At 35.7% G+C, this 16,042-nt stretch overlaps 1 protein-coding gene across 4 annotated transcripts in view; it reads left to right on the forward strand.

Annotated features, from left to right (window-relative positions):
- SMAD2 (SMAD family member 2) overlaps nucleotides 1–16,042 on the forward strand; it is a 76,590-nt gene that overhangs the window by 41,237 nt on the left and 19,311 nt on the right. For 3 of the 4 annotated variants that reach the window (XM_045790025.2, XM_045790023.2, XM_045790024.2), the window contains 3 exons: nucleotides 11,212–11,301; nucleotides 12,355–12,548; nucleotides 13,378–13,512. In XM_045790025.2, the coding sequence (XP_045645981.1) occupies nucleotides 11,212–11,301; nucleotides 12,355–12,548; nucleotides 13,378–13,512 (419 nt within the window). The remainder of the gene's footprint in view (nucleotides 1–11,211; nucleotides 11,302–12,354; nucleotides 12,549–13,377; nucleotides 13,513–16,042) is intronic. The other variant, XM_045790026.2, reaches the window with a different exon arrangement.

Genomic DNA, 16,042 nt, shown 5'->3' on the forward strand with positions numbered 1-16,042 from the left:
TCATTTAATAGTCTATAGGATTCTGTGGTATGATCCTTCAAAGTCTTGAACTTAGTTTTCATCATTTCTCTTTTGCCTCCTGATAACAAGCATATGAATAAATATACGTGTCCTTAATACAGACAGTATATTAATTAACAAGCATCATGTCTGTAGGAAAAAAGTACAAAGTGTTAAGATAGGTGCATGCAGAAAATACCTCTGTGTGTATATAGTTGGTGAATTGTACACTAGACTTAAAATTGTAACTTCAGTTTTCAAAGGTCAGTTTATTCTTAGATGAAGAAAAGCTTTAACGAGTTAATTTTACTAATACTATAAAAGTGATTACTAGGGCAATGCTGTAAGAATTTCTGCCAGGTTTACTAGCAAGTAAACCTAGCTAATCATCTGGTTAGTCCAGTGATCAGTAATACATTGTATGCCACACAAACTTCTTGGCACTTTAGTGTCCTGATGATTTTAATAGCTGTTTTAACGTCTTTTCCCCAGATTTTATTTTAATTCAATCAGTATAAGCAAGAAGGTTACATAGTTGGTAGGGGATAATCAGCGTGTAAGAAACTGTGTTCCATACGAAGACCTGCAGGACTTTGCATGAGATTCTCACATGGGCATGCTTGCTCATCTGTCTGTGTACCGATGCAGAGACCGCATTGTAGATGCTTTATGGTCCGTTACACCCCATTTCAACATACGTTTGCAGTATTCTCTGTTAATTGCATTAGTGAACAATATCAAGCTTTGATCAGGCAGAATTTATCTGAGACAAGTTCATGTTTTTAACCATTAACATGATATTTTTTAGTACTCAAGAGTTTTTAGAATGTCCTAAAGTCAGATGGTCAAATAAATTTAGGAAGTGTTGAGCTGATGTGCTTGGGATAGTGCTGTCGTCGTCATCATCATCATCATCATCATCACCAAATCAGTACTTCCTTTGGGATACATTGTTGATTTCACCAAGTGTATTTATTAGTTTAGCCTTCCCAGACCTATTTTCTATTATTAGTACTTGTAAACAGTTTGATGTTGTGCAGATTTCACATTCAAGTAATGTGCAGACATTTCTTGTGGCTTCCCTTAATAGTGTTTAAATATATAGAAACATAATTTAGTGAGGCGTCTGGGTGGTTCAGTCTGTTAAGTGTCTACCTTTGGCTCAAGTCTTGATCTCAGGGTCCTAGGATGGAGCCCCTTGTCTGCATCAGGGTCCCTGCTCAGCGGGGAGCCTGCTTCTCCCTCACCCTCTGCCACTCCCACTGCTGTGCTCTCTTATGTGCTCTCTCTCTCAGATAAATAAATTCTAAAAAAAAAAAAAAAAAGAAAAAGAAACCTAATTTAGTGTAAACTTTAAGCTTATCAAAAAAGACTAATTTATACTGAGCTCTGTAACCAAGAAGATTCTAACGTCAATTTAACAAATGATGCTTTTTTTTGTTGTTGTTAATACTGATTTTCTGTTTCCATTGTGATTGTGGTACTGCGTGCTACCCATGACTGGGGTTCTTTTGAGGTCAGCGTACTACCCTGTGCCCTGTGTTGCTAACTAAATTCTCCTACTTCTTTTCTCTGCAGCTACTATGAAACATAATTTAAGTAGCACACACTCTGGGGGCGCCTGGGTGGCTCAGTCAATTAAGCGTCTGCCTTGGGCTCAGGTCATGATCCCAGGGTTCTGGGATTGAGTCCCCCGTCAGACTCCCTGCTCAGAGGGGAACCTGCTTCTCCCTCTGCCTGCTGCTCCCCCTGTTTGTGTGCATGCGCTCTCACTTTCTCTCTCTCTGACAAATAAATAAATAAAATCTTTAAAAAAAAATAGCACACACCCTGATACCATTTGGCCTTCCTGGTGTGATGTCATCATTCCCATGTTAAGTCAATCTCTCTATTTACCCTTGACACTGAGGTGTTTGTAACAGACCCAACCCCAGACACTGCCGTGATGAAGCAGTAAAGACTGGTGCTTATCCAGTGACCAGAATACGTGGATTTGTAGGTTACTGTTTTCTCACAATAAAAATGTAACTTAAAAAGTTATTGTAGAGGGGCGCCTGGGTGGCTCAGTCGTTAAGCGTCTGCCTTCGGCTCAGGGCGTGATCCAAGGGTCCTGGGATTGAGCCCCGCATCAGGCTCCCTGCTCTGCTGCGAGCCTGGTTCTTCCCACTCCCCCTGCTTGTGTTCCCTCTCTCACTGGCTGTCTCTCTCTCTGTCAAATAAATAAATAAAATCTTATAAAAAAAGTTACTGTAGAAACCAGACAGACCCTTGAAAGTACTGTATTTGAGGTGCCCACAGATCACTAGCTTTAGCCATAGAAATCCTGGTGTAGTTGGTTATTAAAATAAAAGCTGAGAAAGCTCTTGGTAGAGTGGAAAGCGTTGTTTGAGAAGATGCGGATTAGAATCCTGGCCTGCCACTTGTTAGGTGTATGACCTTGGTGAGATTATTTTATTTTCCCTCTGAGGCTGAGTTTTCCCAAATTTAAAATGAAATACATAGCTGGCAGGTTATTATAAAGGTCCATGATGTAAAAATAGTCGTATACAGTACCTGACATGTAATAGCTAACACACGAAGGTTATTGTTACTACATAATTCATCGATTCTAAGATGAACATATTTTCACTTTGGGATGCATCTTGTAAATAAAATTAGAAGCTTTCTCTTACATTAACACAAAATAACGTATTTTAAATAGATGACATTCTAGATTTATTGGAATAGGGAATGTATAAAAGATCTTTTATATAGTTGTTACAACCAGTGCTATTTCTTTAACATCTTTCCTGCATTCGTTTCTTTCTATATTTTTTAGGAATGGTCCATACTTGATATTGTAAATTGCCGCTCCTTATTAACAAACTGAAAACCTGAGAGATCCATTTTTCTGCATTGTTGTTTAAAATATGTGTTTTAGTGTGACTAGGAGTATTGTGATCCAGTTTTTATGCTCTAGAAATTCTAATTAGTCACCAGTACCTTGTTGCTAGTTGGTAGGTATACAGATATCTTTGGGACCTCAGGGTCTTATGGGCAAAATAAAATGTGGTTATAGAAAATCAATGTTTAAGGAAGAGAGGGGGTGATTAAAACTGCTTGATTTAAATCCCCTAGATTGTTAGGTCTTAAAAATTGACCTCGTTTGGTAAGCATACCTAAAGAATTGAGTAGTTAAGTCAAAAGGTGGTTAGGAAGGAGCTGTTGACATAAATGCATGTGGAAGAAAATGGGTTCCAAAGGTCGATGTTAGAGAAGACATTGTGCCAGAAGAGAATGAACAGGACTCTGGCTGGCACTTTATTATCTCCTACAGTAAATGCCCAAAGTGAGCTGAAATGACGCAGAATAGGAAGTAACAGTCTGTACTTCTTATGCTTCGTTATCTAAGGTTAGAAGCATATCTTTTAATAGAAATGTCAAGATGACTTGACTTGGATTTAATTCTCTGGCAATATTTTCTTTTGTTTCATTTATTTAATTTGGGAAAAGGCAATATATTCACATGGTTTAAAAATCTGTATCTATATGTATACACATACAGACATGCATGCATTCATAGAGACAGAACAAACACACTGAAAAGTCTCCCTCGCCTCCTCCTCCTTACCTCGGATAACCTCTGTTCATGGTGTGTATTTCCTGATGCATACACATATACATAGATATTTCTATTCTTTTTTTTTAAGAGAGTAGCTTACTGTACATACTGTGCTTGCTTTTTTCACTTAATATAATTTTTAGAGATTTTCCCCTATCAGTTCATAGGGAGCTTTATCATATACTAAATTACTATACGAATATTTTTTTTGTTGCTGATTTACTTTCTGAGTTTTATTTGTTTGAGTTCTTATGGTTTTTTCTTGGTTTTTTTGTTGTTGTTAGTTTTTTTAGATACAGTTTTCAAATGGCAAAGTACATAAATCATAAGATGATATTTGACAAATACGTTTACAGTTTATCAAGATAATAGAACATTTTCATCATCCAGAACACTGTTTCCTACTCTTTCCCAATGGTTTTTGAGGCAACCACTGTTTGAATTTTTTTTTTTTTTGCTTTAACTGTTTTTTTCCCCTTCTAGAACTCATGTGAATGGAATCATTCATTATGTAGTCTTTTATGTTCAGCTTCTCTTAGCCAACTAAGTATTTCTGAGATAAATACATCTTATCTGCATTGTAATTCTTCTTTTTCAGGATTGTTTTGCTATTCAAGATCCTTTGCATTTCTAATCAGCTTGTCAATTGTTATAAAAATACCTTGCTGAAATCATGATTGCAATGGATTTGGAAAAAAAATAGACCAAATATTATTAGGGAATTAGAGAAGATAGAAATCTTAAGTCATTTAATCTTTAGATACATTGTATCTCTTTGTATACTTAGGCTTATTTTATATCTTTCAGCACAGTTTTTAGAGTTAGTGTATCTTGCTTTAAACCTTTTGTCTAAATATTTTGTTTTTTTGACATTGTAAATGGAATTTAAAATTTTATATACTTAGGCTTATTTAATATATTTCAGCACAGTTTTTAGATGCTAGTGTATCTTGCTTTAAACCTTTTGTCTAAATATTTTGGTTTTTTGACATTATTGTAAATAGAATTTTAAATTTTAATTTTCAAATTGTTTATTGCTAGTATATAGAAATATAATGGATTTTTATAAGTTGTCCTTACATCCTGCAGCATTGCTAAATTTACTAATGCGTTCTAGAAGTTGCTTCAGAGATTTTCTGTATAAACAATGATATTATTGTTCAAAAAAGGAGAGCTTTTGTTCTAGCTTTCTTAAGATTATTGCCAATATAACATGTAAGTTTAACATGTAGGGTGTGATGATTTGATATACATATGCTGCAAAATGATTACCACAATGAAGTTAGTTAACATATCCATCCCCTCATGTAACCTTTTTTGAGTGGGGAGAGATAACTTCTTAAGATCTAGTCTCTTAACAACTTTATAATTGTTAATTATAGTGACGATGTTGTACATTAGATCCCCAGAATTTATTCATCTTATAGCTGAAAGTTTGTATCCTTTGACCAGCATATACCCATTTTTGCCACCCTCCAGCCCCTCGAAACAACATTCTACTCTCTATTTCTTTGAATTTGGCTTTTTTCAAAAAAAGTAGTTTCATTTCTTCCCTTTCCAATATTTTTTTACTTTTTCTTGCCATTTTGCACTGGCTAGGACCTCCAGTACAATGTTAATTAGAATTATATCATGGTTGATTAAGTCGTTAAAGTATTTCTTCCTTCTAACATAGTTGTTAAGTAATAAATTTCCCTTTAAGCACTAGTTTAGATTTAGCACCCGCTCCCCAATTTCTTACACCGTAGATTCATTATCATGTAAAGTATTTCCTAATTCATTTTGTGATTTCTTCTTTGACCCATAGGTTATTTAGAAAAGTGTTGTTAATTTCCAAATATTTGGGATTTTTCTAAGAATTTTTCAGTCATTAGTTTCTAATTTAATTCTTTTGTGGCCAAAGAACATACATCTAAGAGTTCAAAGTTTTAAAATTGATTGACCTTTTTTATGGCCCCAGTATATGGTCTCTTTTTCTTAATGTTCCCTGTATACTTGAAAAGGATTCTGTTTATGTCAGTTAGATCAAGTGGTTGATAGTAATGTGCCGCTCTTCTATGATATATGGATTTTTTTTTTGCAGTCTACCCGGAGTTACTGAATTTCTAATTATTGATGTGTTCATTTCTTCCTTTAGATCTGTTAGTTTTTGTTTAATGTCTTTTGAAACTGTATTTTTAGATGCATACGGGATGGTTAATATTTTCTGATGAACTGACCTTCTTAGGAAGTGTCTCTCTTTATCTCTGGTAATAGTCTTAAAACTTTATTATTTCTGATATTATGTTTTATTAAGCTTATTGCTTGCATGAACTGTGTATTTCCATTCTTATATTTTTAGCTAATCAGTGTATTATACTTGATGTACATCTTTTTTGTAGCTGTTTTACATCTTGTATTCATTCTGACAGGTCTCTGCCTCTTATTGGAATGTGTGGTGTATTTATGTATAATGTTATTATTGATGTGGTTGGATTTACTCTTGTTTTACTCTTTACACTTCATTCTCTGTTTTCTGTTATCATCTGATTTTTCTTCTTCCTTTTCTTTCCTTCCTTTGGGGTTAATTATTTTTTAGTGTTTCATTTTAATTTTCTATATGCTTTTTTTGCTATATCCCTCCTCTTTTTTTTGTGCAGGGGTTGCTTTCCCAATGATTATATGAATCCTTAGCTTTGCAATAGTGTAGCTGTTTTTAACACATCCTTTTGTTTCTGTTGGCTGTTGTCATACAAATTGCATCCACATACTTTAGAGTTATAATTTTTGCTGTAACTGGCCATCTCCTTTTTGTAGAAATTAAGAGAAAAAGACTGTATTTTACATTTACCTGCATACTTAATGCTTTCTAGTTCTCTTAATTTTTCTGTGACTTAAGAGTTTTCATCTGTTACTGTTTTTTTGTTTGTTTGGTTTTTGGTTTTTTGTGGTTTTTTTTTTACTCTGAAGAACTTTAGCATTTCTTTGGACAAAGTCTGCTACAAATGAATTCTCAGTTTTTGTTCACCTGGTCAGGTTTTTGTTTTGACTTTTTATGTGAAGGATATTTTTGTTGGATATAGATTTTAGGTTGAGTTTGGTTTTTTACCCTTTCAGCTCTTTAAAGGTGTTCCATTGGGGCACCTGAGTGACTCAGTTGTTAAGCGTCTGCCTTCAGCTCAGGGTGTGATCCCAGCATTCTGGGATCAAGCCCCGCATCAGGCTTCTCTGCTGGGAGCCTGCTTCTTCGTCTCCCACTCCCCCTGCTTGTGTTCCCTCTCTTGCTGGCTATCTCTCTCTGTCAAATAAATAAATAAAATCTTAAAAAAAAAATAAAATAAAGGTGTTCCATTGTCTTCTGGCTTCTACTGTTTCTGATGAGAAATTGTTACTCGTGTTCATTCCTCTACATATGTGTATTGTTCTACCCTGGCTATTGTCAAAGTTAAATCCAGACATTGATTAAAGGTGGTAAAAGCAGACTTTATTCAATAATCATGGTGGTAGAAGAGCTGAGCTCAATTTCGATTTGCGTAGAGGTGACTGGGAGAATGTGGGAGTGGAGCTGGGGGAATGAGTAGAGGCTTGAGCAGAGTCAGGGAAGTGAAAAATTAGCAAAAAAATGGGTAAGAGGGTTGGTCAGTATCAGTGTGATTGGGCCATCTTTTCCTGCTAAATAGCATTTCTTGAGGAAGTTACGCTTCTACCCTCCCTCTAGGGTAATCTGATAGACAGATCTGTCCTTTCTGATGACTGATTACATTTCAAAGGAACAGATTTTAGGTCCTTCAGAAAGACTCCTGAGCTTTAGGAGACATACAGTACATCTCAAAGGGGAAGGATTTACAAGTGCAAGTTTTTTAAATAAATACTCTTAAGAAAAGGAGGTCAGGGGTCTATGGACAAGTGTTGGCAGGAACAAATGGCAAATTCTTTTGGCCGCCTTGACCTTTTCCCTATGGGAACTCAAAAGGGTCTGGATCCTACCAGGGACTTGGCCTTAGGCTCCTAGAAGCCATCTTAGAGCTTAATAAGTCTCTTAGTGCAGGGTTTTTGATGGAGTCCTTTGTGCCAAGAGTTTTTGTAGTTCTCACCACCTTGAAGATTTTCTTTTCATATTTTGTTTTTAGTATTTTGACAATGATGTGCCTAAGTTTGATTTTCTTTGTATTTAAACTGCTTGGTATTAACTGAGTTTCTTCGAAGTATGAGTTTAGTTTCAACTAAAGTTGAAAATATTTCAGCCATTACTATTTCAAATATTTCTTTTGTTTGGTTCTTGCTTCCTCTTGAACTGCACTTGTTATTGAGACTATTTTGTTATTCGGTTATTTCCATTTTGCTTCTTCTGTTAAGGTAATTTCTGTTGACTCATCTTCAGATTGACTCTTCTGTCTGCCCCAACCATCAGGTTAATTTTTTAATTTCTGATTTTATAAATTTCAGTTCTAGAATTTCCATTTGATTCATTTTTATAGTTTCCATTAATCCCCTGAGATTCCTATCTGTTCATTAAGTCCATGAACATATTCACTGTTGTTACTTCAAAATCCTTGTCTGTTAGTCCATTCTGGGGATCTGTTTCTATTGGCTCTTCTTTCCGTTGACTAGGGGTAACATTTTCCTATTTCTTAATATGTTTAATTGGTTTTTTTGGTATGGGATAGTTGGGATGAAATACTGTAGAGACTCTAAATTCTGTTACCTTCCTCGGAAGAATTGATTTTTTGTTCTAGCAGGTAGTATTAGTCAGCCTCAAAGTCTAAACTCTTTGCCTCTGATGTAAGCAACAGCTGAGATTCCAGGACTTTGTTCTTTTAGATTCGCAAGTGCTAGCTTTCAGCAGGCTGTATAGTCTCTCCCACATATGTAGTTGAGAGGTCAGTCAAGGATTTGGTCAGAGTTCACACTCATATTTTGATATGTTTTCCCCTGTGGCTCCTCCTTTTTACCAGATTTTCCCCCGTCTTTTTCCAGCCTCTCTGGGAGCCCCACATCCGTTCTCTGATTGTGCCGGTCAGTAAAACTGCAGTTTTCTGCTTCAGGTCTAGATGTCCTGCCGAGCTCAGTCTGTGGGCTGTCCTTAGATACAAAGCCACCTAAAAGCACCTCATCCAGTATAGTTCCCCCCCCCCTACAAAGGTTGACTTCCTTTTGATTTTTGTCGTTTTGCGCTCTCTCCACTGTTTTCCAATAGTTGATTTTATTATATCTTGTTCCATGGCTGTCATTTTTGTCTGAAGGAATTCAGATAAAATGTTGAAATGCCCAATTGAGGCTGTTCTGCAGGCAGGACCTCTGTTTTGTGTGTGTACTCTTGCTAATTGCATACTGTTTTCTATTGAGAATCTGTAACGTGTTTCAGAATTTGGTAGGGCCATTCTCTGCTCTTCTTTGTTAGTTTTCCTGGTCATTCTTATTTTGCTGTGTTACATTTGGAGTAATTTTGTCAGAGATTTTTATTGAGATTGCATCAAATGCATAACTGGCAGAATTGATGTCACTAGGATGTCTTCCTGAATAGGAAGATAGGTACTTTTCTCTTTGCTTACTTTGTCTTTGTGTTCTTTAGTAATAATTAAAATGTTTCTTTGTGGAGTTTTGACACATTTATACTTACATTTTTTTCTAGGTGCTTTGTGTATTTTGTTATAAACTGATTCTTTTTAAAAGATTTCTTATATAAACAAGCAAAAATTTTACTAGCTAAAAGCAAATTGATTGTTTTGGAGAGCGATATTACAGTCAACAGTAGGACTGAGGCTTATCCATACCCTGTGATGGAAATTGGAAAGTGACTGAGTTGGGGGGGGGTGGGGACTAGGTTGGCTTGCCTTTAGATTGATTGCATGTTCTGAACAATAACTGTTTATTATTTTCAGATTTATTTCAAGTCTTGATTCAAGCCCAATTTAAGCTCTTTGTGCTCTCTTTTAGATTCTGGTTCTGGGTCCGTGTCAGAATTATTTGAGTGAAATCTTCATTAAACTCTCATAAGAGCAGAATAGCCTCTTGATCTAATCTTTTGTTAGTCATTTTCCTCGAATTATTTTCAAAGGATGAAGAGAAAGCTGTATACTTTCCCTTCTGAGGTTTAAATTCAGATTCATAACACTCTAGAATGTAGTTGATTTTATTGTGATTTAAACAACTTGGTGCTCTATGTTTTCAGAAGATATTTGGTAAATATCTTAAATAAAAGAACCATGTATGTCATGGGTTTTTTAGTCAGTACATCTTTGGGGGAAAAAAGAAAAGATTTACATTATCCTCCAGTTTCTTGACTTTTTCTGACTTTGGTTTGGGAAATGAAAGATTTCTACAGACTAAAAAGCAAGAGAATCTGTAAAATACCTTAAAAGGGTGCTGGGTGGTGTCTGAAAATGCATTTGTAAAAACGGTCCAGTGTGGTTGCTGTAGCCCCCAGAGCATGGGATGAAAAGTGTCTGTAGCCCGGTGGCTCTGTGGTGGCTCTGCGGTGGCTCTTCGAGAGGCCCAGCAGCCCCTGTGAGGTGTGTTGCCAGGCCACAAGAAGACAACACTTGTCACCAGTGTCCTTTGAAATGTTGACTCAGTTAGCTCATTAGCAATGTGTGTACATCTGGAGTTTAATCCGTCGTTTGATTTTATTTCCAAAAATTGTTTTGAAATGGTTCTTCTTCCTCTTTGAAATTTTGATGATTTTGTAATATGTGAGAAATGGAGTTTGAGTTTGTTTCAGAAATTACCTTTTGACTCTAATTGTTAAAAAGCACAGCTTATGGCCTGAGACCCGTCGACAGGCAAAAGTTCCATTCCAGACTGCCTTTGAAGCCCTTCTTCCCTTCTCCTACAATGAGAAGTGACTGAAATAAAGTCATGGCAGGGAAATAGAATTTTCTCTGGGCTTCTCATGTTCTGGAATGAGATGCGGAAGAAAAAGCTTGAGGTCTTCCTGGTCTGTGTCCTTCAGGTGTATTGATTTTTGAAAACTAGATCTAGCCGATTTTTCATATTCATATTGTCTTTTAAGAATTTGGTGCTTTCACACATCTTTAGTCCTCACAGCAATTTCTTAAAGCTTTTAAGGTGGTATGCTATGTTTGAATGACTTCAGAATGCACTTCCTTCTCCTGTGTAGTATTAGTAAAACTGAATATGTAAATTTCTCAAATAAATAATTTGAAAATCTTAACTGCAGATATGTATCTAACTTAAGTGAAATTTTTCCTGTATTGAAAAGACCAGTTGACATCCATTTTTTGATAAGTTTTTTTTTAAAAAAAAAAAAACTAGATTATAAAATGAAGCACTCTGAGTAAGGCTAATGGCATAAGTTTTAGTCTTTTGTCCTGAGTAGAGGAAATTGGAAAGGGCATTATAGGTATGATTTCATGAAGCTAGAGAGCATTGGTGTTCACATTTTTAAAACATAATCATAACTTATCTGGAGTCACATGTTCCATTTTATTGGCTTCCTTCATATGGAAAATATAGAAACCAGCACTAAAGCCTGTGAAAAAGTGAAGCGATATATATATTTTCTGGGTGAAGGAAGTATTCTGTACATTTTCCATGTTTTACATCATGGTATTTTGAATAACCATGCTTCCATGTTCACATCAATTTTTTGTTTTTCAATTTATGCACAGCACTTGCTCTGAAATTTGGGGACTGAGTACACCAAATACGATAGATCAGTGGGATACAACAGGCCTTTACAGCTTCTCTGAACAAACCAGGTGAATATTCTGCCCTCTATGGAATCCTAGCAATCTTGGGGCGGGGGGCTGTTTTAGACCTGTTACGGGTTGCTCAGTATCATTTTGCCTAGGATGTTTCCTTAATGTAAATAAGGCATGGCATTTAAAATACCTGCTTGCCGGTATTAACGATATATTAAATGTGTCAGCTGATGTTTTAATCAATGAAATTTTAGTTTTGAATCTTCTTTAAATTACCGCATCCCCTAAAGAATAGGAACTTTGATAACTATATTCTCATTTGAGTTTGAAATTAGATTATAATCTGTTGTTGGCCTAATTTTCAAGTAGACCTATAACCAGTTTTTGCTAAATTTCTTGCTATCATCTAAATCTCATCTTCTTTATACTAATAAATACAAAGTTATATACCAAACCCCTTATATCACAGTTAACGCTAGGCTAACTCATTTCATGTTCTTTTTTTTTTTTTTTTTTTTAATCACCTTATTCTCTTTTGGAGCATATTGGTACTTGTCCATTTCATTTCATTGTATTTCATCACCATCCGCATTACTGTGTGAGCTGTAGAACTGCACCTTGGTACTCAGAACGGTCACAGCTGGGTCTAGTGAGCTACATTAGTTTGAGTAAGTTACTTTACATCATTGTTGGTACTTACCATTCTTCACACGAGTTCCTTTTTTTGATAGCTCAGTCACCTACAGTATCAATGCCCTCCAAAGCATCCCTAAATAAGAGTTTGATTTACTCAAGATAGAAGTTGGCAAGAAGTTTTTCAAGTATACGCTATGATCCTTTTTTAAAAATCAGTTTCTTCCCAAGTGGTTAGCCACTCATTGACATCCGAGGCATTTATGTCGCATATTTACGAGAAACATCTGCTAGTGCTGCTGCTTACTTTTACAGCAGACCCATTAAATAGTACAGTTTTCTTCCTTGTACTCACTAAACTAACTAAATGTCTGTCATTCCTTTCTTTATGCTCTTAATTGTATTAATTGAACCCAATCGACTGCGCCTATTTTGTTTTTAAAGCTCCCACCTTTCTTTCCCCTTGCTTCTCAACAGGTCTCTGGATGGCCGTCTACAAGTGTCTCATCGGAAAGGACTGCCACACGTGATATATTGCCGATTGTGGCGCTGGCCTGACCTTCACAGTCACCATGAGCTCAAAGCAATCGAAAACTGCGAATATGCTTTTAACCTTAAAAAGGATGAAGTATGTGTAAACCCTTACCACTACCAGAGAGTTGAAACACCAGGTAGAAAAATGGGGGCTTTTTTTCCTTGTTTTAAATTAAATGCTTGAACTTAAGTATATTAGGTGCTCAGAGGTAATTGCCCCTGGGAAACTTTGTTGTAAAATTCTAATAAATTACCTAAAAATACAGTGTATTAGTAATTAAAAGTACTTTTTTAATGTTTTAAATATGGAAAAATAAACCTTTGAGGGTCAGATATGTCAGTTTCTTAGGAGAGCGTACTATTTGACCTCAGAGTTACATATCTAGAAACTATTAATCCCCAGATTCACAGTCTGTGTGAACTAAACCGATAGACCTCTTTACCTGTGTGCTGCCTGAGCTGTGTTCAGTCGTTTTGTTCTTTGAGCATCTTTCTGAAGTACTTTAATGGCATTGTTTGCGTCTAAGCAGATTCGTGAAGTTCATGGCAAGACTTTTAGTTTACTTAGCTGTGTACTTGAAACTCTTAGAATACAGCTATATTTTTAGAAATGGCCTAAATCTGACTTCACAGATCTTTCTGCACCTTTTCCAATGGGGATTTATGAACTCTTACGGTGATATAATATTACCAGAATGCCCTTGTTCCTCAAAGTACAGGATAAATTGAAACTTGGAAATTTAGATTCTAGACTACTTGGCAAGTTAAAACCAATCAGATTGGTCAATTTCTCAGTAGCTAGTATCATGCCAAATGGGTGAACCCTAAATTTTAAAAAATGAAGCAGGCTGCTTTCTTCTTTTTGTATGTGTGTGAAGTTTTTCAGCAAAGGCCTGGTCTGTCCCCCTCCCCCAGTGCCCATCCCACGCTTCTGTGCTGCTAACCTGGGTCCCCTGACTCTTTCAGTTCTGCCTCCGGTACTGGTGCCACGGCATACTGAGATCCTGACAGAACTGCCTCCTCTGGATGATTATACCCACTCCATTCCAGAAAACACTAATTTCCCAGCGGGAATCGAGCCACAGAGTAATTACATCCCAGGTATTTTTTGCCCTTTGAATCTCCTAAAAATTGGGATAGGTACAGATTCTTTTCCTAAACATTCAAGTATTCGTAGATTGTGGTTTGACTTTTTTTTAAAAAAAGGGCTTCTGGATTTTGAATAGGAAAATTACTTTGTGGGTTGATGCTTTTATGGAATGTATAAGCCGTGTACTTTAAATGCTTTTGTCTGGAGAAAAGTTTTACTTTATATTTCATTTTCTTTTGCAGTGGCTTTAATCAAAGTACTGTGAGAAGCAGAAAAGAAAAGATCTTAGTAAGTTTGTCTTAGTTATTGAAGCTAAGAGAGATGCAGAATGTAAGCAAAGTCAGTGGTACAGGAAAAGAGTATTCCTGAAACAAGTGGCACTGAAAATCAACCAAATAATCTCTGTAGGAGATACAATATTTGATTTCTAAGATATAGCAACACTGCTGTACTGATAATCATAAATCCTCTAATTTAGGTTTTTCATCTGGGCCTCATTAACCTTTGTTGAAAAATAAATGAGTTTAACCACATGGTTCTCAAATTACTGTACTATACCATTACTATGGCTCTAATTACTCTATTATGTGGCCTAGTAATATTCCATGATGCAGTTTTAGTTTGCACTATTTTTTTTTAGAAAAACAACTAATATTTTCTTACTTTCTTTATTTGTGTTTCCCTTTTTTGTTTTTTGGGTTTTTTTCCTAGCAGAAACTAAAGATACAGTACTAGTGTGAGGATTGAGCTATACATTGGATATTTTAGTGTCTCAGTTTTTTTCTCCTTTTGTAGTATTTCTGCACTCCACTCTGACTTGTTTTTTTTTTTAGTACAACAGAAAATATGTAAGGAACTTAGTTTCAAGTACATTTAAAAAAGATTTCTTTAATATGTCTCATGGAAATAATGCTTGTTCATTGAAGACAATTTTAAAAACATAAGCAAAAGAAGGATTTTTTTAAAGTAGCTAATTTTAAAGGTAGAAAACGTTTCTTGATTGTTTTAATGTGCATTTTTTTTAACTATTATTTTATTCCAAAAGGGGGTTTAAGACTTCTTTTTAGGTTGATAGGGAACAAACTTTTTGAGAAGTTAGGAGAGAGGGATTAGAACGGGTAGAGTATGAGGACTAGCAGTAGTGTGGGGGGGAGGCAGGACTGAAACAGGCCCTTGTTCAGGAGAGGACTTAGTTGGAGGTGGTTGTGTGGGGGTGGGGGGGTGCATTTTAAGTCTTTGATGTGGGAATTCATATTATTCAACAATACCTGGAAACCGAGGTGTAAGCATACAGTCTTGTAAGACACCTCCCCAATAATTATTTGGAAGGATGTTAAAGTGACTAGTGGCTTTTACTTGTGGAGATGTTTGGGTTTATTTTCCTTTCTTTATTTGTTTAGATTTGGTTTATTTTACAAAGTAGAAAATCAAAAGTCGGTCACACCTATTTGCTTTTCTGGACAATGGGGCTTTACCCAGGGCCAACAGACAGTGAAAGCTAACGGTTCCCTTTTTGTTCCACTTCAAAAGAAATTTTAGTGTTTTCTCCAAAATGCTTAATAGCTTTATTATTTATTATTTTATAGACAATAATGGAGAAAAGTAAAACAGGATAAAGTATTTAAAAGTTTAGTATTTCTTCCTGTTTAGACCGTTGAGACATGGGTGGTTAAACTGACAAAACGGAGCCCTGTTTAATTTTGTTAGCTTTCACCTTTACAATAGTACATATTGATACATATTAATCTTGCTTTTTGTGTTCTTTATTGTTTGAGTATATGAAGGTATTTTATTTTATTCTTAGAATTTCATCAGTAACAATTTTGGGGTACCGACACTCAATGAAGCATTTGCTACTTAAGTGCAGATTTGCCCTTAGCTCATTGAAGGGAGCGTGTGAGGGGTTCAGTGAATGAGCCCTTTCACCCGCATTTCCCCCTCTCCCTTTTGATAATTACATTATCTTGAATTGCTTCAAACTGCCCAGCCATGAAAATGTTGATAATCGCTTAAACTTATTTTTCTTCCTAGAAATTATAACTGGTAAAATTATATACATGTATTTATTTTACATGAAACTTATTCAGCTATTCAGATGCCTCTTGAATATAAACATTTTGTTCATTAAGCATGTTGGAAATAGCACATTAGAATCTTGTTTTCAAAGAGTATTTTGCCTCAGGTTTGTGCAGTAGTCTGTGTTTGAATTTAAATTTCTGCTTCAAACACTCAGGATTTACTGGTTAGAAATCCCTAGAGAAATGTACTTTTTAGGTGGAATTCAAGCTAGACCTGTCCTGAAACATATCACCATATTTTGCCCCGTAGAACTTAATGCAAGCATGTATTACTTTGTAATCAAAAATCTCCTGTGTGTTGTGTTGTCCTTTAATCATCTCCTAGATGTACCCATCTGTGATGGCCATTAGTTAAAAAAAGAAAAGAAAAGAAAAAAAAAATGTAGGTACTGATGTCTTTGAAGCATACTGATTCAGAACTGAGGCATCTTGGAAGTTCTATTTTTGGCTCTTGCCCCAGAAA

The sequence above is a fragment of the Ursus americanus genome, chromosome 19, assembly GCF_024610735.1.
Source record: "Ursus americanus isolate L20-20 chromosome 19, mUrsAme1.1.p, whole genome shotgun sequence".
In the NCBI taxonomy this organism is placed as follows: Eukaryota; Metazoa; Chordata; class Mammalia; order Carnivora; family Ursidae; genus Ursus; species Ursus americanus.